Raw genomic sequence first — 27438 nt, forward strand, 5'->3', positions numbered from 1 at the left:
CAGCTTATCTCATACGTTTGGGATTTTAATTATCAACACAAGCCAGCCTTCCCAAAGGCTGTCTGGGCTTTTGGTATGAAGATGATGTACGGAAATTGATGGCAGAAAAACGCCTTTGTCCATCAGTTCTTTTCACCGTGGTGACTAGAAACTCTACAAACAGCTATGCTATTTTAATTCCAAAAAACACATTTGCAATGTCATCTTTATGGAGGAAAAATATGCTCAGCTTGAGTTTTGTTTTGTGCTGCTCTGTGTATGAGAACATGAAGCTGCCGTGTATAGCAGAGCGTGTGGGGAACCCAGAGCACAGTCTGTTACCAGACTTTATTTTTTACACTGTCTGCTCCCATTTTTCAGAGTTCTGACTTATTGCTGAATATTCCAAGGAGCTCTAGTGCATCTGATAGGGGTTAGGGTTAGGGTTTGAGTTAGGGTCTGATAGGTCTGATAGTGTAGGAGCTGTAACGCCCTGATCCCAGGGCGGGATTGCTGCCGAAATGAGATAACCTGGCTGGGCATTAAGAGCACAAAAGTCGAACTTCTCTTTTCAGAGAACTGAAGTCTGCTTGGTCAGATTGACCAAAAAGCACTGAGTTTGCTTAGTCTTTATTTCAAACTGGCAATCTGATAACAGTGGGGTGGGTGGCTGGGGCAGAGATTTATCTGAGCGTGGACTTTCTCTTCGTGCGCAGAGACAAATCACAGAATCACAGAGGGACCTTATGGCTCATCTTATTCCATGGGCAGGGACACCTTCCACTGGAGCGGGATGCTCAGAGCTCCATCCTTGAACGCTTCAGGGATGGGGCAGAGCACAGCAGAGCACGGGGGAGCCTCACAGTGAGGAGAGAATAAACACAGCCCGGCACCCACGGCCGCGGGGACCCTCCCGGGATGGGGGCGCGGGGGTGGCCCCGCATCCCGGTGCCGGTCCCAGCGCCGGTGGCGGTGCCGGTCCCTGCGCCGGTCCCGGTGCCGGTGGCGGTGCCGGTGGCGGTGCCGGTCCCAGCGCCGGTGGCGGTGGCGGTGCCGGTCCCTGCGCCGGTGCCGGTCCCTGCGCCGGTGTCGGGGCGGTCCCGCGGCCGCGGGCGGGGCCGGGCTGCGGGCCGAGGCCGCGCCCCGGGGGCGGTGTTGCGGAGCGGGGAGGCGGCTCCGGAGCCATCGCGCCTGCCCGGCCGGCGGCGGAGCTCGGTGCAGGGGAGGGGGGCGGGGGGCGGCTCGGCGGCGGGTCTGCGGGCCCCATGGGCGGGTGTGTGGGCTCCCACCACGACTCCTCGGGCAGCCTCAACGAGAACTCGGACGGCACCGGAGGTGAGCGGCGGCGCCGGGCCGGGGGGGCCGCGGAGGGACCCCGGGGCGGGCGCTGCGGGCCGGGGCCTGCGGCGGGCGGGGGAGCCGCGCTGTCGCTGCCGGCCTCGGGGCGCCGCGTCCGGCTGTGCCCCGGATCATCCCCCGGCTTGTCCTTCAGGTTCTCCCCCGGATTCGCCCGAACTTTGCCGGGGCGGCGGGGCCGGGCGGGCGCTCGGCGGGCGCTGCCCCACGGGCGCTGCCCCCGCCCCAGCCCCGCGGCCCCGGCGTGGCGGCGGCTGTGCCGGGGCTTCTGCCGGCGGATTCTGTCGCTGGGCAGTGCCGGGGAGCGGTGTCGGGTCTGTGTCGCTGGGCAGTGCTGGAGGGCTCCGAGACGCGGCCCCTGCTGAAATCAAGCCAGGCTGGGGAAAGGGCCTGCCCGGGGCTCCCGAAGTTTGTTTTCCTCGGGCTCCGCTCCTTGTGGTGTGCGGAAAATGATTCCTCAGCTCGCTTAGATCCTGGCACTGCTGCGGGGCCGGGGCTTGTTTTTCAGCCGAGAGAGGTGCTTTGCTCCAGCCTCAGGCGTGCGAAGGGAGCGATTCCCGGAGGCTGGAGATGCTGGAGCAGCGTGGTCTCTGTCCCTCGTGTGCAAGTGCACCCCGGCTTGGGGAGCAAAGCCGGTGTGCAAGCACTGCTGCGGTGTCAGCAGCCTTTCCCCTCCTGTTTTTCTCCAGCTAAATGCCTGAATGATTGCTTTTTCAACGCTCTCAGGTTTGTGGACCCCTGATGTTCTCCAGCTGAGCTGTGTATGTTTTATAGTCATTTAAAGTCAGCCTACCAACAGGACACTTGACTTATAAGTAGTGCTCACACATGCAGGGTCCCCAGATTTCAGGAGGAGAATTTCTGACCTAGGTCTGCGTGTTCCCCCGTGTCTTACAGAATGTTACTTATCGGTCTGGTTTTATTTCGGATGTCCCAGTTGATGGGTGTTCTTTCTATCAGTGAGTCTGCTGTTATTTCATAATGTTAAAATATGCAGCACTTGGAGTTGTATCTGAACCAACCATCTGCTGACTAATGCCAGATACAGAGTTCATGGAAATACCAGAATTCCAGCTGCTAAGAACTATGTGGGATTTCACAGAATCCTGGAATACTCGGGGTTGGGAGGGACCTCTGGAGATCATCCAGTCCAACCCCACTACCAAGGCAGGGTCATCCAGAGCAGGTGACAACAGGGACACATCCAGGTGGGTTTGGAATGTCTCCAAAGAGAGAGGCTCCACAACCTCCCGTGGATTTAATCACATTAGTGTCATTACATGGAATTGTATAGCTTTGAGTAGTCTTCCTTACCCTATTCATAAAAAGGGAAGAAGTCGGTTACCTGAAATACATTTGTACTAAGCAGATTTATCAACCAGTAAAAACCTGCTTTTACCAGTAAAAGCAAACCAGTAAAAAGAGTGCTGAGCAGAATGGACCAGTCAGAGAGAAGGAATGGCAGGAATCATCATATACCCCAAAATTTGACCAAAAAGATAGCATTAAAAGCTCCACTGGTGCTTGCCCTGAGATGTGCTTTGGTAGCTAGGTGTTATGAGGTGAGATCATGTCACAGAAATAGGCTCGGTTTAATTTCCTCGCTCTTATCTCACCTGTGATATCAAATAAGTGAGATAGGAGAAGCACATTACCAGGGTTTGGGTGATATTGTAAAATAGATTGCACAGCCCAGAGCAGCGTGTGAGGTGGGCAGGCTCCATCCAGGGTTTCTGTGTCCCTGCCTGGTGCTCCCGGGGCATGGCACTGCTGCTGTGGGGTTAAATAACCCATTGTGCCTGTGCATTACAACAGCAGCTGGGCTTTCAAGATGTAAGAGATGTGAAATTCGTGTCAGCTGGCTCGTGTTGATTCATGCTCTCAGGATAATGTTCCTTAAGGTTGTCTCGCTGAAGTGAGAAGCGCTGAAATTTCACTTGAATTATGAGCTTCTTAGGACTGTCTTAAACAATCAGCTCCAGTGTGCAATAGGCTGTTTTGTAATGCTACAGATCTGTTCCTGCCTCTCCACAAGCAAGGAAGGGGGGGTAGGTTAAGCTGGAAGAAGCTCTGAGTGTCTTCTCTAAACGTGACTCCCCAGATGTCAAAGTCCAGCCTGCGCTGAGTCGGAGCTTTACAAATTCCGCCAGCGTGCCCTCGCCAAGCATGAAACCTGACTTGCTCTCTCAGGGGAGCTTCTGTCTGGAGGCATCAGCCAATGAACCAGCTGAAGCACAAGTGAAGACGATTTGGAGTCTAGACCAGTGCAGAAAGATGACTTTTTCCTGTTCCCCAAGTGAGGCTCATTTCCTCCAGCTCCGGGGTTGTGACCTAACCTGCTACATTCGCTTTCAGATTGCTGTCAGTGAGCAAGGCCAGAACATTTCTCAATCCTAGGAAGGTGTTTTGGAACAGAAACGTGATGCTTCTGACTTGCCACTGATGGACTTATTTTAGAAAGGCTTTGTCTTTTCCCCAGAATGGAAAAGTTTCTTGGAGAATTGGGAGCGCTCAAGAGATCGATCTGACAGCAGCGGCCGTGTGCGATGCTGGGTGAAAGTGAGAGCCAGATCTCCAGTCTGATTCATCCCAGTTTCAATTTACTGCAGGGCAGTGGGGAGTGGCAAAATCGTGCTCAATTGTGTTACTGGAGTTGAGAGGAGGGTTTGTCACATCCCTGTATTCTCCTCAGTGCTTTTGTCCATGGCCGGCACTTCCCGTTACTCGTGTGCAGCTCAGCAGAGCTGACGGCATGTCCTGGCCACGTGTGCTTCCTTTGTCTCTTACTCTGGGCATTTTTCAAGGTCAGGATGCCTGTGTGTGTCAGGAGAGCTGTTGTGTATCCTCAGGTGTGTCTGCCTGCGTGAGATGGAGCTAATCACAAGCCCAGTTTATTGCAGGGTTCTGTTTGCACTGACCGGAGCAGGAGGAGGCGGTTCCTCACCAAGAATTTAACAGATGCTGCTCTGCCCATCGGGCTGGAAATGAAATGGGCTTTGCAGATTGGTACCAGCTGTTTCATTAGCACTGCTCTTTTTGGCAAGTTCTCATTTCACCAGGATGTTGTTTGGCATAGACTGGAAAAGTTCTTGTCTTGGTGCTCGATGTGTTGTAGCCTGGCAGAGCCAAATTGTGGGTGTCCTGGGGGAGTTATTGGGGACTCATTAAAGGAGGATAAAAGGTGATCATTATCTGGTTTATAGACACAGGTTTTCCCCACTTCATCCCTTTAGCTCAGCCGTCTCCCACCTAAAATTCCAAGGTTTCAGGAGCTGAGCACTGCACCTTTTCCAGCTGTGCCCTGTCAAAGGTGACCGAGTTCCTGCAGGATGGTGAGACAGGGAAGAAACAGCTGCTCTCCAGCCACTTCCAGGCTGTGTGACCTCTTCACTTGTGTTCCTGGAAGAGCTTTGGGCTTGGAATTATCTGCTGGGAAACTCTGCCCTCGTGCCTGTACATCAGGTATGTTCAGTGGAGCAAAATCAGGAGAGCTGTGCCAGCTCCTATCCCCACAGGCAAGTCCTTCCTGGAGAGCTCCTCAGTTTATTTCTTTCCTCTCTTCTGAGGGGAGCAGTGAGAAGGAAAAGGAGGAACCTGTTCATTCTCTCGTGGCGGACTCTGACCCCTCTCAGGAGTCACATATTACTTTGTCTTACCTGGTGAATGAAGTTCAGTGAGACAGTTCCTTGTGTGGAATGAGGGAGAAGCAGGGAATACAGTGTCTGGAAGCACAAGTCATTCCAGATTAAGGCTTTTGGCTGCAGCTGTCTGATTGCTGCTGAGCTCTCCTTGACGCGATGCTCGCCTGCCTGCTGCAGTTCTTATCGCCCTTCCTTGGGAGCAAAGATGCTGATTCTGTTTGAAATTTGTCTTCTTTCCTGCTGCCCCCATCACCCAGCAGTGAGAACAGGGCCAAGTGGAAATAGGGCTGCCAGAATGGGAGTTTATTCAAACCATCAATTCCTCCCGTGGAGCTGGATGCGGTGCTGACGCTTCATTAACTCGGAGAAAGGCAAATGTTGTGCTCCACCTCTGCTCTCAGCAACTGGACAACAGTTTCTTAAATATTTTCCTTGAAGTGCTGTGCGGGGCTGCATGTCACATGGCTAATTGGGAGTCACAATAACTGCTTTCATGGAGCTGCTCTGCAAGACTGACCAGGGGAATTTGCATATTAAGCAGCGAGATTTGTTGCTCACAATGGCACTAATACAGTGGGGCTCTCTGCCTGCCTGGTACGGGGGGGGGTTAAACAAGCAGCTCCTGACTGAGCACTTAAGAGCATTTGGTGCCTCCCTTTTGTAGTGGAGCACACAAAGAGGCTCCCAGAGGGATTTTGCGGTGGGTTGGAGATGTTGGGTGCAGGCTGTGATGGTTTTTCCTGCACACAGCACCTGGCTGGGCTTCCACTGGCATCTGAAGGAGGCACCTCTGGGTTTCAGGTAGTTCCTGCTGGTCTGGAGTACAGGGCTGGATGTCTTTTGGCAAAAATATTAATAAATCAGAGCTGGGTTTTGCTGTTAGGGCCCACTGTGGGGTGTTTTCTGTGGTTTGGTTTGGTTTGGTTCTGTTGGGGTTTTTTTAATGGAATAATGAAAAAAGTTTAGCATGGCTCTGAAACTTGCTCCAAATCCTTCCTGCTCCATCCCTGATGTATTTGTAGGGTGTGTAGATGGAGCACACCATGGGGCCATGGTTCAGAGGTGGCAGTGCTGGGTTAACAACGATCCTAAAGGTCTTTTCCAGTCTAAATGAGTCTGTGATTTCCACAAAATGGGGGAAATATGTGGGTTTTATCAGGGCTTTGGAATAAAAGTAGCCCTTTATAACTCTGTTTCCTGAGGGCTGGGCACCCACAGCCTCCTGGAGATTATTAGGATCTGGGAATTAGTGCTGACAACTCCTGATAATTCAGTCCCAGGTATTCGTCTCCTGGCATGTTATTCTGATGCTGTGACACTTTTCATTTGTAAATTCTAGATTTGGTTTTGTTTTCCAGGTGATAACAAGGAGCTCTCAGAAACTGAAACAAGGTGTTATTTTTGCTGTTAATAAGGGCTGGCAAATGAAGCTGTTTGGTTTCCTTTTTGGCAGGTTCCTCCATGTAATTGTTTGTTTGGCTTCTAGATTGAAGTGATTTATTTTAATTTCTCTGTTTGGGATTGCAGTGTTGAAAACAACAACATCCTCCTTCACTGAATGTTAAATACAATAAATTGAACAGTCATTGTGCTTTGGAGGTCTTTGATAAATGGGAAATATTATTAGTTGCCAGTTTGAATAAACTCTACAAAGCAGCCATCCTCTCTCATTGCAGCAAGTAATATGATAGCTATTATTTTTCATGTGAATGTTGAATAATATAATTTATGAGTCACAAATTACAATATAGTTGAAGCCTGAAGTACAGATCTGCCTTGCAGTTAAGTCTTGCAAATTCCTGTGAGTTTCCTTGCATGTACAAAGAAGGGTCAAGTTGGCCTTAGTTGCTGTGGTTACCTCTAAAAAAGAAAGAATATAAATATGTAGAAAATTTGTGGCCAAGTGACCATAATTGAGAAGGGAACATAAATGGGTTTTTGCTGCTTTATCAGCAAAACAGGACTGTGGTAATTGAGGGTGTGATGTAACAAATCACCTTCATCCTTTTTTCCAGACTCTGTATAAATGTCTGATAGATATTTAAACAAATTATTTTCAGTTTGCCGCCTTGGCTTTCGCTGCCTTTGATGCAAATATTTGAGGTGGGTTTTGATGCAAATATTTGAGGTGGGTTTTTCTCTTAATCCTAATTTTTTTAAAGTTTGGGGTATTTTGCCCAAATTTCTACAGGGAAGTATGATGTATTGGCTGGTGGGTGCTTCTTGATCCTCCCAATTCTTTCTCACCACGTTCCAAATGACTTTTTGTGGGTGGCTGGTGCAAGATTCGTCCTATCCTGTGGAGAAGCCAGATCCCAGTGCTCCCACAGCCTGGCTTTCCCAACTTCTGCTCTGACAGTAAATATGGGAATTGCTTGTTTTTCCTTCCATGGGCTGCTCCCTATGCAGAGGCACAGCCGGGTGTGTGGCCAGGAGATTTTTTCCTTCCCAGAGCTGCTGGCATCCCTGTCTGGGGAAGGGAAGAGCATTTCTGGGGGGAAGTTGTCCCTCCCAGCAGCCAGGATGGAGCAGGGCGGTGTCCAGGGGGCATCTCCTGGGTGGTGTGGGTGCCCAACCAGGGAGGATCCTTTGGTTCACCTTCACCTTTCCTACGTGCAGGAGCTTTTGGGTGGAGGTTTGTGGGGTTTACTGGAAGCTCGGTAGGACTCTTGCTTCTTTTGCAAGAGTCACGTTATGAGTGGTGAGGTTCAGTCACCCAAAATCAGGAGGGAGAGGCATAGGGTGACCTGTTCTGTGGGGGAATAGAAAAGCTGGAGTCACTACCCTGGTTCCTGACAGTCAAATAAAACACTTTTCTTGCACTCTGAGGTTTTCAGTTACATTTTCATCTGCTGCCTCTGTGTTGTCTGGCAATTTAGAGTTGAAAAAACAGAAATGTTCCACGACTTAGGAAGTAAATGAAGTGTCAGTTTTGGTAGGGATTTTTTTTTTTTTTTTGGCTAGTTTGTTTTCTTGCTTTTTAAGAAAACAAAAAGGTTTCCCCTCACGTGGGGATTGTGTTTGCAGTGTAATTCACTGTTTCAGACTTGAGTTGTCTGTCTCAGAAGAGGTGATGGATCCAAAGCATCCTGCAGGGCTGCATCCCAAAGGAGCAGGAATGCTCATGGCACTGGATGTGGAAAACACCTCTGAGCACAGGATGTCAGCTGGTACTGCGCTGTTTGACCTGTGTGCTGGGAAAATGCCTCTTGTGGTTTAGTTAAGGTTCAGCTGGAACCTGAATTTTGCATTTGCTGCCTTGTGGTGACCCTGGCACACTCAGTTTAGTGCAAATGAGAGCTGGACAAAGATTGGGCACAGCAAACTGCATAAAGTGTTTTTTGTTCTGGTTCCCACCTTAGGAGTAAATGAAAAGCTCTCTTAAATGCTGAGCGAGGCTGAAGTTTTTTAGACTACCTTAAATATTTAAAATGCCATCAGTCTCATCCTGAGACTTCCCAGCACTGGGAAATGCAAGGGCACTGCAGGCTGGGCAGGTAATACATGCAGGAACAATTATGGGATGCTATCAATTTGCAGGAGCTGCTCCACATCCAGTTGACCTCTCAGGCCTCATGGAAAACATTTGGAAATTGTCCTTCCTAAAAGCAGAAATACTTCTGGGGATCCTTGCTGCTGGGATTGTGGATTAGAGCAGTTTTAGCAGCTCCTCCCTTCAGCCTTTTCTCAGTGTCCTTTTCCCTTCCCATCTCCCCCTCTCCTCAGTGAACAGGATTTAAAAAGGAAGATTCAAAGCCCTGCTTGAAAGCCATTTGTGGGAGGAGATGGGCACAGTTCTGAAGCGCTGATTTTTCGCTTCTGGAGAATCTCAGACATGCTGGAGGATTTTATATGTCTGTCTCTAGATGTGTGTCTGTGTATAAAGACATCCTTGTGCTGCAGATTAGGTGGAAGGGAGGGCATTTGGGGAGTTTCTGCATGATCTGTCATGTGGTTTTCCCCCACATTCTCCAACATGAAAGCAGAGGCACTTCACAAATGGTAGTGAAAAATGCTTCAGTCGTTTGCAGCAAGGACAGGTAGTGCCCAGGGGGAAAAAATGAGAGGCTGAAATGGGAAAATGCATCACACACGGCCAAGGATTGCGTGGTATCTCTGCACATGTTTAATAGGGAAAGTTCACTCTTAAAACATATAAATTCAGCCTAACATTACCAGCACTTTTCTATAAATAGCTTACTTTTCATCCCCCTGAAATGATAAACATTTTATAGCTCGTAACAGCTTCCAGTTTATAATAATGTATAATAAATGTAGCAACTATAAATAATTCTCTTAGTTCAGACAACAGATTATGGAGGAAGGCAGTTTTCACCTTTTCCCAGAGGAGCTGTGTGCTCTTTGAGAGCACTCCCAGGGCCTGAAATGGCATCGGAAGCAGAGCACAGCACTTTGGGATGGGAAGCTTGTTACCTTTCTATTTTTAAAATTCAGCCGTGAAGCTCCATGTCTGCTCCCATGCTGTGATGAAGGGCACGGTGGATTCAGCAGAAGAATCTCTCCGTGGCATTTACTTTGTTGCTTTGTTTCCCTGCCACAGAACTCTCATCTCCTGTGATTTCCTGCCTGTGTGGGTAAATACAGTCTCTTTGTAAAAGAGCACCTACAAAATAGCAGAGGGCACCTGCAGCTGCCAAATGCCATTTTCTCCTCTCCACCAGTTGTTTTCTTTGGCCCCATGCTGCTGTGGGAGCACCTGAGCCTGCAGCAGAGCATCAGCAAGCACAGGATAATGGCTGGCTGGAGAAAAGGGAAATGATTTCAGGAAAAATTGCTAATTCCCATGCACTGACTGCACAAAGCGTTTCCTGGAAGAGCTGTCACCAAGCACTGCCTGTGTCACGCATGCTGGATTTGTGCCTTCAGAGTGGGTTTGGATGTGTTTTTCTCCCTCTCTGGTGCACACAGAAGCTGGGTATGGCAGAAGAGTGGCTTTAATGCAGAATAGTGAGCTTTCAAATGCTCCTGAGCCTCTCTGAGCCATTGCTCTGCATCCCTGTCCCTCAGAGGGGACATGCTCCGAGTGGGAAGGGGACACTCAAATCTTTGAACATGCAAACGTATTTTAGATATTTTTTTAGTGCAGGTACAAATCCCATTCCTACCCAGCACAGCTTTGGCTGCTCCCAGCTTGTTACCACTCCCCAGGGTGAGAAGAGATGGGAAGGAGCAGTTGGGAAGTGTTTTTGGGAAGCAGAGTGTGGCGTAGCTTGGAAAGCACGACGGTTATCCGAAGGTTGGATGCAGTTTCCGTGGCTGGATGTATTCCCAAGGAGAATGTATTTGGTGGCAGCAGGAGTCAAACACATTCAGCTGAAGCTCAGCTGTCCAGTGCTTCCCACTTCCAAGGAGCAGCATTGCCAGATTTGCCTGGGATGTGATGCCAGTGTCCCACTGGCTGAGGGTGAGCCAGTGTCTCCCTTTCCCTGGGCATTTCCATCCTTGCCGTGCCTGGAGTGAGCAAATCTGCTCATGAAACGGGTGGGAAATCACAGGTCCCAGCTGAGGGGGAGCTCTCGGAGGGCTGAAGGAGAGGAAAGCTGTCACAGAGCTATTTAAGCTTTATGTTTTTTAAGAGTTGGATTTCACTCGTGAGTTGCATGTTGATGGCTTGGCTCGGTGGAACACGTAGCAGACTGATTTTTTTGTGTGTGTGATTTTATTTTTTTTTTTGCTCTGTGCCCACAGAAGTTCGTTGAAAGCACATGGGTTGCTATAAATACAACTGCTTCTAGAACAAAAATACCTTCTGTGAAGTGCTGATCAATATTGGATATTATCCTGAGACAGGTTTAAATGCTCATTTGAGATGAGTTCTCACACACATTTGTGTGTTTTTCACATCCACAGATCTCCATTGTGTGTTTAGCCAGATCTAAAAGTAGTCCTGGTGCCAAAAAAGCTCAAATTTCACCAGAAAACCACATGATTATTGCTTGACTGAAGTCACACACTTCCAGTCAGGCACACATTGGATGGCCCAGCATGGATGTTACAGCAAAATCCCATCACTGCCTTAGTGCATCCCCAAAAATCACATTCCTTGTGTGCATCCAGCTGCTCTGTTTATAATACAGTGCTAAAATAGCTCAAAAAATACTACAGGCACGAGTTTGGGCTTTATCTGAAACTCCTGCAAAGTAGAACAGGGAATACATGATTTTAGTCTGGCGTCTGGGAATAAAAAAGGAGCAGCAGCATTGTCAGAACAAGTGAGCGTGGCTGTTGTGGTTTGGTGTTACAAGGCAGTACCAGAATAAAAATCCTTTAGTAGTAAATAATCTTTTCATTCTTGAGCTCTACCTCATAATAGAGACTTTCTAAAGCAGTGTAGGCAGAGATTATTTTCCTGTAAACCTCTGAAAACACTTGAACTGTAGTTGGGGTATCATTTTTTTCTCCTAAGTAACACAAACCTTTAGAAAATGTAACAGGTTCTTCACGGCTGTTGTTGGAGGTGAATCTCAAGGGCTGTATGTGCTTTGTCTCCCTGGGAAGTTTTGTGCCCTTTCTAAGTCTCCAAAATCTTGGTGATGTAGGAATTAGGTTTAAGGTGAGGAGGAGAAGTCATGGCTTTTGATTAAATTATCACTCTGGCAGCTTGAAAATTGAAATTTTAGGTAGCTTGAAAATTGAAATAATCTGCTGGTTTGTGGAGTGTTGGTGCCCAGCAGCGGGGAAAACACAGTCACCCAAATTTCTTTTTTATCCTTAACATGACAGCAGTGGGTGGGCTCTAACCACTCCCCATTCCCAGCCTTCATCCATCCTGGGATCAGTCACGATCAGTTCTCAGGGAGCAACTTTTCCTCAAGAATTTTTAAGTAACCTTACTTAAATTGGTGCTTACCACAACTTCTTCACAATATTGCTTTGGGTTCCTTTATGAAATTAATTTTTCCTGCTTTATCCATCCCAAAGAAGGTGTTTTATCTTAGGAATGCAACTGCAATTCTTTCTGACTGATCGTGTTTTTTCTGATGATTGGTGTGCTGCAGGAGTGGGAAGGAACAACATTAGCATTTTATCTTATTGTGGTGGGAAGCTTATTACCAAGAGTTAATCATTTGCATTGAGCTCACATTAGTTAGGAAAATACTGTAGATATTTGGGGGTGGGGGAGGAAGCATTTTGGTTCCTGCCAGTGTCCTGCTTTAACATCTCTTGGCAGCTCTGTCCAGAGGGATGCTGAGATCCTGATCTGATAATCGAGCCTGTTAAAAATCTGTTTTCTTAATTAGTGACAGTTCAGCTTCAAACAAAGTTCTGCAAAGTCCAGGACGGCAAAGGTTTCTGTATCTCTGCTTCAGTGCTGTGTCAAGCAGAATATTCTGGCTTAGAAATTCCACCAACTGATCTAATCTTGCCTTGAAACTCTTTCCAGGTTTGCCTACTCAAGGATTCTGTCGCTATCTGATTGCTCTGCCTGCCAAATTTCCAGGCTGAACGCATCTTCCATTGATGAAGTGCATTTCTCTCTGCTCACTGCATTCACCCTTCCTCCTTTCACATGTCTCGTTTCATTATTATGAATTAATCAGGGGATTTTTTTCCAGCTGAGGGAACTCTTGCCATGCAATTCAGGTTTAGGGATCTGCACCATTTCTTTTCCTGTGTTTTGAAACTTTCCAACTTTTTTGGTTTATGTTGAAGGTTAATAAATGAGGAGCCTTTTTTCTCACAGAACATTTCCTATCAAGGTATTTCAGCGGGGACTATTGTGTGTTAAAGGCAGTTTTGATGATACAAATGGGGGAGCTGTGTGGATGCTGCTCACATGGGAACATTTTTTAGTGCATTTTTCTCCTGCTCATCCTCAGCTTTTACCCAGGTCTGAAATGTGGCCCCAGTTCTCCTGGGCTGGGCTTTGAGGTGCCTTTGTTCAGAGCTGTGGAATCAGCACTTCCTGGGCATGCTTTGCTCATTAGAGCACAGTAATTAGTGAATTTGCCATGGACTTGCATCCAGCCATTCTTATGAATTCTTTTAACTGTGCAGTTCTATCAGCAGGTTTCCATGCGTGGGGTTTTATTTCCCCAATGCTTTTCATGAGTTCCTTTACCTAAACAAAATCGTCATACCTGCCCTGAAAAGCCATGGGAGAGGTGGGCTCTTGTTTCCAGATGCCTGAAATAAGAATCTCTTTTTAATAATTCTCATTACCAGTCAAACTTCTCATCCTCCAGTTTGAAACTACTTTCCCTTGCAGAAAGGGGAGCAGGGGTGAGAAGAGGCTCTAACAGTGGAGACGTCTGCTTGAACTCAGAACTTTTTTAGCAGAGCTTTCAAGTCCAGTATCTTCACACACTTATTTAATCTGCTGTTACATCAGTTATGTCTGAAATAATGAGTAAAAGTAGGAAAAGTGCATCTGGCCTGACAAAGAGGTCTGCTCTTGCTTTGGAGTGGATAACACAGGAGAAATAAACTCCTTGAGCTTTATGGTGAGGACCTTTTTAGAAAGGACAAGCACAGGCCATGGCCAAGACCTGCTCCAGCTCTTGCTGGATATGTCACAACTGAGAGCGTTGCCAGCATCATCGTGGTGCTGCCAGTTTTGAGCCTGCCCTGAGTTGTGGAGAATTAAATGTGTTTTCAGTCAAATTCTGCGATCCCTGCCTTGGAAAGGAAGTTACTTAAGGGCTGTTATGTGTTGGAAACACTGAGCAAGCATCGCTCAGGCCATTAATAGAGCTAAAGCCTCGTGTGCTCAGGGACTTCTGAAAGAGATCAGATTAATTTGCTAAAGGTGGAAAGGCTCTGGCTGCTTTAATCTCGTTTCATTTCAGCAATTTAAATGAAGAGGGCAGTTTCCTGTGCTTCTTCCAAGGTCCTTCCATCTCACCGAGAGCAGCAGAAGTTGCTGTCTGTGCTCGGCATTGCTGGGAGGAGGAGGTCTTGATTATGTTCCAATTTGGGGGATTTTAAGAGCTTAGGGTTGGATTCACTGGCCCAGAGAAGCTGTGCCTGCCCCTGGATGCCTGGCAGTGTCCAAGGCCAGGCTGGATGGAGCTTGGAGCAAGCTGGGGTAGTGGCAGTGTCCTTGCTTGCAGCAGGGGGTGGCACTGGATGTCCCTCAAGTTCCCTTCCAACCCAAACCATTCTCTGATTGCATCAATAATCCTTGACCAGAGACTGTAACAGGGCTATTTTTTCCCCAAGTACATCCACAGGGGGATAAAAAGGCCTTGAAAGGATGAAGTTTTAAGGTTGCTTTGTTCAGTGCTCCCATTTACAGGATTGGGTTGGTTTGGGGTTTTTTTTCCCCTGGATGTACCAGACATTCAGATATTTATACAAGTTGCAACAAAGGCTTGGACATTCTTCATTTTAGCTTAGATTGCTTTCTAATTATCTGAGCAATCCACTGATGTCCTTATCTGCTATTACTTGTGTCAAACTCTGGGATAAATATGGATTTCTTAACAAAATATGTACTTGAAGGGTAGGAATTCCTTACGGCCAAGAGGTTGGTCGTGTTCCTACCCCAAATTCCAGCTGCTGAGCTTTATCCAGCCGTGAGTGCTGGAGTTTCTTGGGAGATGACTGTCCAGGAGAACACAGAGGAGTTGAGTTTCAAAACTAAGTGTGAAATGTTAACTTTGCCATGAAAATCTACCCTGTAAAATAGGGCTGAATAAAGCAGCAAGTATTGTGAGAAATCCAATTTCTTAGAATAAATCTGTGTTTATGTGACTTTCACTTTCACTTCTCTTTAAACCAAGCAATTGCTTTTCAGTTTTCCTCAGGCACCTGAGGAATGTAATATGGAAGCGTAAAATTAAATCATTAAGATAATGTATGTTTGGGATGTGTGACAGGTAAGATTCCTATTTTCAGCTTACACTGAGCTCTTAATTAACTGATGAGCTTAAGCAGCTGAGATACAGTAATAGTGCATTTAGTTAATTGGCTCATGTGAAACTTTATCCCTGCCAATAACTGTGACACTGGAATAAATTCAAGACATGGTGTTAGATCCTTCAACTAAGCTAATTTAATCGTTGGTCATTGCAAAAACAGTCTCCAACTTGGAGGCTTTGTTTTTGTTCCTTCCCTCCTGGAATTTGTGACTGCTGTGCTGGCAGGAGTTACATGGCAAGCGTGGCATGTCCAGCCAGATAGTCCTTGGGAACATGGAGTTGGCCATCTGTCCTGTGCATTCCACCTTGAATTACCCAGATTTCAGGGCTTGCTGGAAGGGTTTCATGCAGCAAAGCCAGATGAACGCTGTGCTGAGATGGGACCTGAAAACTCTGCTGCCTTCTGAGCTCCTCCTGAGCAGATTTACTTGAGGGAAAAAACAGAGAAAGATGGAGAGGGAAGTTTACAAGAGCATGGAGTGACAGGATACAGGGAATGGCTTCCCACTGCCAGAGGGCAGGGTTAGATGGGATATTGGGAAGGAATTCTTCCCTGTGAGGGTGGGGAGGCCCTGGAATGGATTTCCCAGAGAAGCTGTGGCTGCCCCATCCCTGGAAGTGTCCAAGGTTGGGGCTTGGAACACCCTGGGGTAGTGGAAGGTGTCCCTGCCCATGGCACAGGGTGGAATGGGATGAGCTTTAAGATCCCTTCAAACCCAAACCATCCAATGACTTTATGAAGTCTGGGTTTACTTGTGATAAAGTAAATTCCCTGGTGGCATCATCCAGAAGGTTCAGCCCCATGTTTAAACACACTCAGCACGAGGGCCTGCTGAGGAGGGTGTCCTGGCTGGCTTTCAGCACGCTCACACCTCATCAGGGTTTAAAGAAAATCATCAACCTAATATTTTTTGTCATTCTGGCAGGGTGAAAGATAAGGCTGCCTTTGATTATTTTCTTTATCCCCGAAAATTTTGCCAGTGTTGGAAGCACTCATGGTGTGTTAAACGCAGCCCAGATGTCCAACAGATGGCCCTGTGTCACTTCCCCGGCTCAGAATTTGTGGTGGCCTCGTGTGGCCGGGCTGTGGCTGCGTGACAGAGGCCAGCGGTGGCCACGCCGCTCCCATGGCTCAGGCCAACATAAAGCCAGGCTTTGTTTTAAGCCCTGCTGAGCCAAACCCCGACTTGGCCTTGCTCAAAGCACACAGAACTTGCCTGTCAGTGTGTGGGGAAGCATTTGGGATTGGAAGGTTTTTGATGCTGCTTCTTTTCCTTGGAGGTGTCCAAGGAAGGTCTGGAGGTGGCACTCTGGGCTGGTGACAATGGTGCACATTAGTCACAGGTTGGACTTGGTGATCTTGGAGGTCTTTTCCAGCCTCAGTGATTCTGTGATATAAGCCCCCAGTAAACTTTAAATCATTTTATTAGCAGTTCATGCAGCTGCTTGCTGTGCAGAGGTCAGAGGGAGAACATTATCAAGGAGGAAGGGAATTTGTGAGCCTGAACTGTTCGTTTGCAGCTCGAGCTGGATGTTTCCTGGTGTTAAATCCGTGCTGCACATGAGCCTGGAGCAGTGGGCAGTGCCCTGTCCCAGCAGTGCACCAGCACAGGTTATCCAGTCTGGAATTCACCCTTTCCACTTTCATCTGATGTGTCTAAAGTTCCCCTGTTAACTGACTGGACAGCGAGACACAGAAGGCTTTTAGTACTTTAAAAGTGAAGTTGTTGAGTTGCATTCTTCCTCAGAAAGCGCTGGGGTGGTTTTATTTTCCTTTTAGATAAGCTCTGTGCAGCTTCCCACTGCTCTGCCGTGCTCTGTGCTGCACTTGCTTTGCGTGTGGGGCTGCCCTGGTGCCAAGCCCTCAGCTGCAGTTGAGTTCTAGCTAAGCTGCACGCTGCAGAAGTCACAAGAAACGTGTACTTGATGCAGCCTATCCTAAACAGAATATTTTTCGTGTTGCTGACAGCTTCCTTAATGGTTCTTGTCATAGCTTTTAAAAAAGGGAGCCCAGTCGTGCGCTGTAGATGGTGCAGATTAAAGGTCTTGGTGCTTGCACACTGCGAGTTGGGAATGGGTAAATCTTTATCCCAGTGCTGTATCCAGCTGAAAGCATTCAACTGCCAGAGATAGGAGCAGTTTAAATTCCAGTGTAAACAGTGCTGACAGGTAATTGTGTTGATAATGTCTGTCCCCCGGAGCTACTTCACCTCAGCCCAGGAGGCTGGGGCTGGAGCTGAGCGCTGTTCTACAGCTCCTGCTGCTGGTCCTGCTGCCTGGGGAAGCTCAGATTGGGCCTCCAGGATTCCTGTGCTGGGAAATAACAGAGACAGATGGGCATCCCCTGGCCTGTGCCCTGCCTGGCAGGGTTTCTTTCTCATCCCTGCACACCCCTTGACTGAGGTGTTCCCTCCCTGAGACGTTTTTCTCTGTCCAGAGGAGCTGTTGTATCAGGAGCTTAATCAGGATGATTGAGAACTCCTCTGCTTGTGCTTCCAGCAGGAGGCTGGGTGGGCAGGCAGGACTCGGGAGTACCCACAGAGCTTTTGTAAATAATAATCAGAGAAACACAGAGTGGTTTGGGTTGGAAGGGACCTTAAAGATCATCTTGTTCAGGGCAGGGACACCTCCCACTGTCCCAGGCTGCTCCAAGCCCCAATGTCCAGCCTGGCCTTGGGCACTGCCAGGGATCCAGGGGCAGCCCCAGCTGCTCTGGGCACCCTGTGCCAGGGCCTGCCCACCCTCACAGAGCACAATTCCTTCCTAATATCCAGCCTAAATTCTGCCCTTGCCAGCTGGCTCTGGGCTGGGAATGCACCTCATGTCAGACAAAATGCACTGACCTGGTTTCAGTTCCTGTGTTGTTCAGGATGTCGTGGTGCAGAGCAGGCACCAGGGCTGGGGTCATCTGAACAGATCCTGCCTGTGCTGGGATGAGCTGGGATCTCTGGATCCAGAATACCACCGAGGGAGCAGATTTCAAAAGCTGAAGCTTTTATTTCTTGCTGTAACACCGCCGGCTCCTTTGAGGGATGATGAGTGATGAGCTGCCCGGAAATTCATGATTTCTTCTGCAGTTCCTGTTGAAAATGATGGGAGAAATGGAAAATACAGTGTAACAGCTGGTAATTAGAGTCAGTTTTTCTCTTTGTCCAGCTCATTCATATACCCTCATCCTCTCATGTTTTATGTCCCATGCTGAGAAGCCTCTGGATTGATGCAGGAATATTTAACGTGTAGGCAGAGGCAGGGATAAGTTGTGGGGGGAGGACTTGTCCAGAGCTGCCTGGAATTACCAGAGGAACTTTCATTTTACTCCCTGCAACTTCTTCTGGGCAATTTTTCATGTTGGATAAGAGCTGAGGAGAGCCTGGAGGAACAGGGAAGGATTCCCTGCTCCTCTGAGCGATGCTTGGTGACGTCCCTCGTGCAGCACTGGGGGGACAGCGCTGTGTGCCAGCCTTGGAGCACTGGGGTGGCACCAGTGATTGATGGTCCCCCTTGTCCCCAGAGGCACCACATCCATCATTTAGCACCAGCACATGGTGTCTGGCACGAGCACCAGCCTGCCTTTAAGTGCTGCTGCTCAGCCTCATGTCCCTGCTGATTCTTCCCCTCTCCATCTGATTTTTTTTTATTTTTTGTTTATTTTCTTCCTTTCTTCACCCCCTTTCAGGTGGGAGAAAGGGGAAATTGCCCCAGGGGTTGGGTGGTGGGTTTATTTCTTGTGTGCAGATGTGTCTCTGCTGGGTTTGCTGCTCTGAAAAGCTTCACAGTTTTGTTACTTGGCTCAAAATTAATGCCTTTGCCTACACCTTTATAATACTGCTTTGAGTTTGTAGCCTGGTGTTTCAGCACACAACTGTTTTAGGGTATAACTTGAATTCCTACCAGGGAAGTAGAGTTCATTTTACCCTGTGCAGTCTCATAAAAATCCATCAAACTCAGTTTCAAACATTATATCTGTCTATCTGTATTTATCTACACACAGCATTTGGAAAGCTCACACAGGCTCCCTAGAAATGTTCATTCATTTCCTTGTTAGGAAAGCCTAATTGTCCTAATATTTCATTTTTAAGTCTTTACCACTGTCTAGTTCCACCTCCTTTCCAAAATCCTCTTCTTGCCTTGGAAAAATGTGACCACCTTAAGAATAAAATTGCTGAAAATTAGCAATAAACAGATAAAATTCTGCTGTTTTCCTGTTGTTGTGCTACTTAATGTAATTTAAATTGTGTAAGCCTATGCTGTTTAATGTAATTCAAATTGTCTGCTACTTAAATGCAATGAATTTTCCCTTTCTCCCTCCCTGTTTTCCCTGCTTTTCTGCACTTTTCCTTTGTCCTGGCTCTTGCAAGCACCGTTGTAATTCAGGATTACACCGGAGAACGACGCAAAGAAAATGTTTAGGGTGAGCTGCGTGATACTGATACCAAATTGCAAGACACCTTATGAGGAAATTGGAGCAAAATGGATTTAAAATGGGACTCATTTGATGAAGCAGAGAACTGCTCAGTGATTGTGGGGAGGGGAGCCCTTGGGACTATTACTAAAAGAAATTTTATAGGTAGTAAACTGTTATTTGCATTTCATTTATCATAGAAAAATACTTCGGTAGGAGCCGAGCCTCAACAGGGAAGCAGTCTGGTAAAGAAAATAGTTTTGATCATTGGTTCAGTTTGTAAAACATTTCCTTAGCTTCTCCTGGCTGGCTTTAGGTTGTTCCCAAGGTTTTTCCAGCTGTGTCTCCCTGGGTGGATATCCCTTCTCCTGCTGGGGCTGTGAGTGCTTCAAACCAAACAGGACCTGGCTGTTCTCCTCCCTGGCCTCTGCAGCTCTTGGTCTGTGTTGTTCCCTTCACAGTTCATCGTTTCTGTCCTCTTCCCATGGACAGCCCTCAAATCCCATCTTTTGCACTGACAGCAGCTCCTGAACGTGTCATTCCCATTCAAGAGATTGTCGTGGTGATTTTTTTCCTTTTCTTGGGCATTCCTGCTCCTTTCCTCACGCGTCACTCCAGATCTTTTCCAGCTCTCACCGCTTAAGCAGTTGGCTTCATCTCTTGGATATTTTCTTAATCAAGACAAAGAAAAAAAAGAAAATATTATCAGGTCTTGCCAGATTGTCCTGTTACAACATTTCCCCATTTTGATCTGGGAATATTTGCCTGTGTCTGCTCTTAACTCGTGTCCCACCAATGGAGTGTCCCTGCCCAGTACTTTCTGGTTATGTGTCCATCTTCCCACAAATCTGCAGGGATTTGGAAGCACAGCCAGGCCCTGTTCTTGTAATTCCAGGATGCAGCTGCTGCTGAATCCTTGGAGATCAACAGCCTAAAGTGGACCGTGTCCAGTCCAGGTGTCTCCTTCTGGGTTTTCCATGCCCTGGGTGCGTTCTGCATGCCTGGAAGTTTTTCCACCACCAGACTGGGCTGGTTTCCTTGCTTTTTACAAAAGCTGTAAAGGACTAATGCTGCAAGCAACATATGCTTGTGTTTCCAAGGGAAAGGAAGGAATTTGCTGTGGAGCACTTGCAGGGATTGAACAGCCAAATTTACGTCCTAACTTTTATTTTTAGAAATAGGTGAAAGATGCTTGAAGGAATGGGGTGGGAGGGAAAAGCTCACGTAAGGCTGATGACAGCAGAGGTGTTTCCACAAATAATTAGGATTTTAGCTCAGCTGCTTCAGGGCTGTTCCAGGTGTGGGGTCTCATACAGGGTTACCTGGCAGGGCAGAAACTGGGGAGGAGGAAGATCCAGGTCACACCTGAAGCAGAGATCCTGCCCTTCTCTGGAGCTCTGAGCTGTCCCATGGCTGAGCTTTGTGGTGTTTGATTTAACAGAAAACCCTTTGAGGCTGAAATACTCCCAGTTTGATGATGAAGTGCTGTAGTTCAGGGGTGTATAAATTAGGAATTATGGATTGTGTAGCTGGATATTGGTTTTTAATACCAGAATCTTGTGGTAGCAGCTGCTCCTGCTCATCTGGTCGCCCTCGGAAGAGGCACCAGTGATATCCACAGTGATATCCACAGTGATAGCGATGTAACAAACACACCAGCTGTTCAAAAGAACTTTCACATAGACATTTTTGACATTCTGTTGAGAAACTGATTTAAATATCTGGGTTTATCTGCATAAGCTCACTCAAAAGGAGCGCAGATAACCTTACAGATTCATTGCTTTGATGGGAAGCTGCGGGGAAGGGAAATACATTTACAATTCAGGTTATAAAACAGTCTGCAAGGATTGGAGAAATACATTTTTCCTTCTGAAAAAGACGACTTTGTTGATTGCCAGGAGTTCAGTGGGGCAGACAGGAGTAGCTGCCTCGAGGATCCCAGGGTAGCACTCTGCCTGTGAAGGGAAAACAGGTTAGGCTGCTAAATCCTACAGATGGCACAGGAGCAGCCCATGGCTCGTGTGCCACTGGTTTGGGGTCACTCTGAGGTGTTAAACAGAATCATTAAGACTGGAAAAGAACCCCAAGAGCTTCTGTCCAGTGTGTGATCCATCATCATCACCTTTTCAAGCAGATGTTGGCAGGGGCTGCTCAGGGAAGTTTGGACTCCCCACCCCTGGATGTGTCCAAGGAATTCCTGGAGGTGGCACTCAGTGCTCTGGGCTGGGGACAAGGTGGGGATTGGGCACAGCTGGGACTTGAGGGGCTGGGAGGACTTTTCTGACCTCAATTCTGTGAATTTCTTACCCCTCTTTGCCGTGCACAGCACCACCTGCACGCCTGAACTGTTGGAACAACAACCTAACTTATTGTGGAGTGTCGCTGCTGATCTTTTACTTTTTGAAAAGTAGACTGGCACTGATTTCCACACTCCCTTCTAAATAAATCCCTTGCCAAAAATACCAACCATTGCCCTCTGCTGAGATGGTGACTTTGAGAATTGCTTCAGAGAGAACGTGCTTTCTTGGCATTTAGAAAACAATTCCTGCTTTCGAGCAGGGTATTAATAATTTCTTACTCATGTCGAAGTGATGTAAGATGAAAAATTAATGGGGACGCTGCTTTCTCTTCTGGATCTTGCAAGCTGGTGGTGCCTCTGATGTGTATGGTCTTAAATGAAGTCAAGGTTTCCTTTTGAGCTCTAATTTCCTTCCAAAGTGAGGAATAGAAAACTGACACTGTAAATACTTTAAAGTGGTTCCGACTGTTGATGTTTGTTTCTTTATCAGCTTTGTTAACAGAAAAGGGAAAGTCCTTTGATGTGGTCCAAAAGTTTGGTTGTAGAAATTCTCATGTTTTGCTTTGGTGACTAAAACATGGCCTAGAAAGAGAAATATTTGGGCCCTTTTACACATGATTTTTTTTACATGTCCCAAGTTTCTCGCATCCTTTCTGCCCCATCTATCCACACAGCTAAAGAGAGGAATATTTCTTCAGGGAAGGCATAAAGCTTTTTGGGGATCCTTGAAGCACTTCTAATAAACGATAAACACGCCAAAGACCTTTTTAAATACTGGCTTGTGGTGAAGCCACGTCGTGTTTAAAGGCTTAGTCCTGGGATGGATGGCTTGGTAGAGTGGGTTTGGCTTTTGAGCCATTTCTAGCGCCACTTTATTCCACCACTCTTCCTTCCAGCTTGAGGAAAAAATGAATTTATCACTGGGTTTATCATCACTGCTGTCTGTGTAGGAAGGATGGGATCTCCAGGGAGGAGTTCTTGGAGGCTGTGAGGATCTGTGCCTCTTGTGGAGTGAGGAGCAATAAATCTGAGTGCTGTCTTGGGCACAGTGGGAAGCAGGGAGAGGAATGGGCTGTTGGATTTGCAGTGGGGCTGCGGGAAGTGCCTTTAACCTGCTTCCATAATTCATGTTTGGGGACAAGGAGCGGGCCCCGTGGGAGAAACCAGCATTCACCGAGTGCACGTGCAAACAGATGTGAGCTAAAGCGGAATGGAAAGGAAGATGCCCACTGACCCAAATTTCTTAAGAGTGTCCTGTTGTGTCTGGCTGAAGATTTCATGCTCTGGCTGCTAAGCCGTAATAAGGAAACAATTCCTTGCTGGAGTGTTTTCCCCCATATGTTTTTGCAATTTCAGAATATCCAGTGTTTAATGCGTGCAGGGCTGCCTCCCTCCCCACTGTCTGAGGCTGCCCCAGCAGCATCTCCCAGGCTGCGTGTGCTCAGCTGGGCTTTGGACTGGGAAAGGCTGGGCTGTGCCAGGAAACTTGGTGTTTTGTAAACACTGGGGTTTGCTGCTCTGAAATCTGCTAAACGGTCAGCACTGCTTTGAAAAGCAAATGGAAGCAATCCCGTGGAAACAAAAAGCAATAAATGTTTGTGGTCACTTGAAAGGATTCAGAAGTTTATTATTGTTGGGTTCTGCGTGGGATTTGGAGGGACAGCTGGGGTCGGTGGATGTGGGCCATGCAATTGTCATTTGCTACTTTTAATTAGGAGCTTTGTTTCTGTGCAAATCCTCCAGAGGAGGCCACCAGGATTGGAGGGATGGAGGAAAGGCTGTGAGAGCTGGGATTGTTCAGCCTGGAGAGGAGCAGCTTTGGGGTGACCTCACTGTGGCCTTGCAGTGCCTGAAGGAGCTGCAGGAAAGATGGAGAGAGACTTTTTATAAGGGCTTGGAGTGACAGGACAAGGGGGAATGGCTTCTCACTGACAGAGAATAGGTTCAGATTGGGTATGAGGAAGAAGTTCTTGGCTGTGTGGCCCCATCCCTGGCAGTGTCCAAGGTTGGACGGGGCTGGGAGCACCCTGGGCGAGTGGAAGGTGCCCGTGGCAGGGGGTGGCACTGGATGGACTTTAAGGTTCCTTCCAACCCAAAGCATTCTCCGATGTTTTTTAATCTAAAGAAAGCTCATTCCTGTGCCTAGGTGGCAATGTCACCTCACAAAATCCTCTTTTCCATGACTTACACCCCAGGTTCACAGACTCTGCCATCCTGAGTTACCAAAGGAAGGAGGTAATTCTTTGGTCATATGGGGTCAGATTGAATAAGGTTAAACCTTATTTGGGTGTATGGCTTAACCTCCTGTGGGTTTTCTGTGAACTTGGAATCTCTTGCTCCAACACCAGGCACTGATGGGGAGGTGAGCAGGGAGTTTTAATCTATCAACTTTATACCTGTGCGATTACCTTCAAGTGGCCATTACACAAAAATAGCTGTAGATAAAGCAAAACAAATAGGTTTGTGTTTATTGAGGAGGAGGTAAATTCTGTTTAAACCCTGATGGATTCCTGGGTTTCCACGGGGAATCAGCAAGCAGGAGGATACATGTGCACAAAACCAAGGTCAGATCCTAATTAAAAGTAGCAAAGGACAATTGCATGGCCCACATCCACATCACCTCCCTTCTCCTAAGCTCCACGGTGGTTTGACCTCTTGGGAAGATTGAGGAGACTCTGAGTCTGTTTCTGACCATACAAGAAACTGGTAAAAACATAATTCTCTTAATAAATGAAAATTGGAATGAGCATTGTATAAATAACGCCCCTCTTGCTGCATCACTTGGGAGGCGACCAACAACACTGAGGATTGCCTGGGAGCAAACTCAGCTCTGTAAATCCTAAACAAAATAACCAAAAGCTGATTTGGTGCTGTTCTTTCGATGAATTCCCCTTTCCCTTTCTCCCCCACAGTGGCTCTCGGTCGTAACCAACCGCTGAAGAAAGAGAAGCCCAAATGGAAGAGCGATTACCCCATGACGGACGGGCAGCTCCGCAGTAAGAGGGATGAGTTTTGGGACACAGCCCCGGCCTTCGAGGGCCGCAAGGAGATTTGGGATGCCCTCAAGGCTGCTGCCCACGCCTTCGAGAGCAACGACCACGAACTGGCACAAGCAATCATTGATGGTGCAAACATAACACTACCACATGGTAGGTGCAGCTCGGGAGGACGTGGCCTCCCAGAAGGGGGGAACAGGTTGAAATAATGATGTTTCTACCCCAAAAATCAGTGGATGGAATGGTTTAAAATATCTGGGTTTCAGTGTGGGTGTGTTCCTGGTTGGAGTTTCCAAGCACATATAGAGGGACCAAGAAAACCTGCTTTTTTTTTTTAGAGTTCCTGCAGTTGGAATGGATGATCTGGTCCGTGGGGAATACTCAGTTTGAGGCTGATCTTTATGGGCAGCTCCTGGGACTTGCTGTAATCTCTTGGAACACCTGGATGCTCCAAGGCACGATTTTCATAACTTTTTTTCCAGCTTCTCTTTGTAAGGAAGTAGATTATTTTTCCCCTCTTGATTTTATGGGTTTCTTTGGCACTTGAACTGTTGGGGATTTTTTAAAGTTTCTCTTCTGAAGAGTTTGGAAAAATTTCCCAAAAATTTGGGGCTGGCAGTCTGCTGTTAGATCCTGTGTGAGATAAACTGCAGGCTCGTATTTTGGGTACTTTCCCCTTTGTTTTGTTACTCAGAATTCTGCTGGGTGGGGTTTTTTTTCAAGCTATTATTTCCCTCACTCCACAACTCTGAAATTAATCATTCCCCCATATTCCTAATAGAAATACAGTGAGAGGGGGCTGACAAGAAGTTACTGATTAAGTCACCATTCAGATAAATGGAAATAATGAATAACTCAAGAGATTGCATTTTTGCAGACCTAAGGGAGTTGCTGCATTGTTTTTAGTTGCTAAAATAGAAATAGTAGGTGCCAGGAAAATTCAATTTATATATGGGGAAGGTGGAGTAAAACACAGGTTACCTTTCCCTGGGGTCTCTTCCTCACATCAGGCTGCAGCTCAGCCCTCAAAAATTGTCTTTAATGTGGGAAAGTTCCTCTCTGGGAGGCTCTGAGCCTGTTTTTGGCCATACAAGAGACTGGTAAAAACAGAATTCTCTTAATAAATGAAGATTTGGAACCAGGAGCAGCAAGAGGGGATATTATTTCTCTAATGAATTTGATGAGCCCCCATTAACGAGCTGTTTTGGCAGTGTTGGGTTGTGCGTTCAGCTGAAATGTTGCACGAGCACAGATGAGCAGCACTTGAGGGGAAAACATTAAATTTATGGCATGTGAAGAAGGTGTTTGGCACGTTGAGACCCTGCTACCTCTTGTTAGAGTGGCATAACTGTGAGGGAGGATTTTAAGAAATGGCAGAGTTGGAGCAGTTTAATCCTGCCTGGAAGTTCCAGTCTGGCTTTGGGGTCAGAGGGGAGCCCCTTGTGTGTCTCAGGAGAAGACAGGATGTGTAATGTGGAGTTTCAAGGCTCCCAGATTTGGAAGAAAATGGATGTGAACTCTTAAATTTGTTTTTTCAGCAGTTTGTTTCGAGTCCTGCCTACTGCTGGCAGGTTATAATCTGCTTTCTAAGGCCCACATGCAGAATATTCAGAATATCTCAGAAAGAACTCGGAAATCAAAGCTGTATCAGAGGCTCTGCTGCCCAAGCCAGGCCTGGCTTGAGGCTGAATTCCAAACAGAGAGAATATTTAGATTTTTTCACCCAGGATGTGGATGTTTACTGGGGATTTTTGTATTGCATTGTGTGCTTTTTATTCAAAATTGTGACCCTTTTGTGCATCAGCTGTTGGCACAGGTCTCCATGCAGTGTGACCTTCCCACTCCAGAGAAAGCTGCTGCTTCTAGAGATTCAAATATTCCTCAGTCATCAGGCATTGTTAGTGCCAGGTATGAATAGATGATGAATCAAATCCTTTATTTATGGACCCAGGGATGCCTTTTGTCAGCAAACTGAGCTTTTCTCTGGGCAGGTAGAGAAAATGGTCTCTCCTTGCGCTGAGTGACACCAACAACCTCTGGGGTTTTGTTTACAAAAAGCTCATTTTGGGCAGAAGTTGGAATGAAGGGAAAATAGCAGTGAAGAAGTGCAGCTGTGGTGTGTGCAGCAGGATCAGATCCTGTGGATATTCCATCGGATTTCCCCATGGAGCTGCTGTGGTCATTCCCACCCTGCCCTGGGCTCTGCGTGGGGACCCAGAGTGTGGCAGGGGACCAGTGGCACTTCTAAAATTCACCTTCTCTACCCACTTCTTTTGTCTGGAGCTCTTTACCTGACCAGGCTCTGTCTTCTGTAGCAGAGTTTGGATGAAAATTAAACCTCAGGCTGGGCCAGGGCAGGCTCAGGGTGGACAGCAGCAGGAATTTCCCCATGGAAAGGGCGCTCAGGCCTTGGCAGGGGCTGCCCAGGGAGGTTTGGAGTGCCCATCCCTGGAGGTGCCCAAGGAATTCCTGGAGGTGGCACTCAGAGCTCTGTATTTGTGATAGGAATCAAAATATTTTCCTAAGAAAACCCCACATTTGCTGGATAAATTCCTTTAAGTCTATGTAAAAAATGAAAGATCTTTCACTAATTTTTGTCTTCTCCCAAAGGATGTCTGCAAAACGCTGCAATGCCAGGGGCTGTGGTGTTTCCTTTCATTCATTTGCTGTGTGTACAACAAGAGACTTAAAAAAACCCCAAACCTCAGCCCTATATCCACATTTGACTGTCCCTACTGTGCTCAAGCCACGGATTCCTGAGAAAAATGAAACCTTGCAGGAAGTGGAGGAGTGAGAAGAGAGGGGGCTGGGGAGTGAGTAAGGACTGACAGATACAGATTTTGCAGATAGAGACTCGGGCTTAGCTGATGCTGCAAAAATA

At 47.3% G+C, this 27438-nt stretch overlaps 1 protein-coding gene across 2 annotated transcripts in view; it reads left to right on the forward strand.

Moving 5' to 3' along the window:
- Positions 1-1192: 1192 nt before the first annotated feature.
- Positions 1193-27438, forward strand: part of UBTD2 (ubiquitin domain containing 2) — a 45669-nt gene continuing 19423 nt past the window's right edge. The window contains exons 1-2 of one of the 2 annotated variants that reach the window (XM_039559649.1): positions 1193-1314; positions 24474-24710. In XM_039559649.1, the coding sequence (XP_039415583.1) occupies positions 1245-1314; positions 24474-24710 (307 nt within the window). In that variant the 5' untranslated portion in view covers positions 1193-1244. Of the gene's footprint in view, positions 1315-5652; positions 5778-24473; positions 24711-27438 lie in introns of those variants that run through there. The other variant, XM_010399635.3, reaches the window with a different exon arrangement.

Source organism: Corvus cornix, chromosome 13, assembly GCF_000738735.6.
Source record: "Corvus cornix cornix isolate S_Up_H32 chromosome 13, ASM73873v5, whole genome shotgun sequence".
NCBI lineage: Eukaryota > Metazoa > Chordata > Aves > Passeriformes > Corvidae > Corvus > Corvus cornix.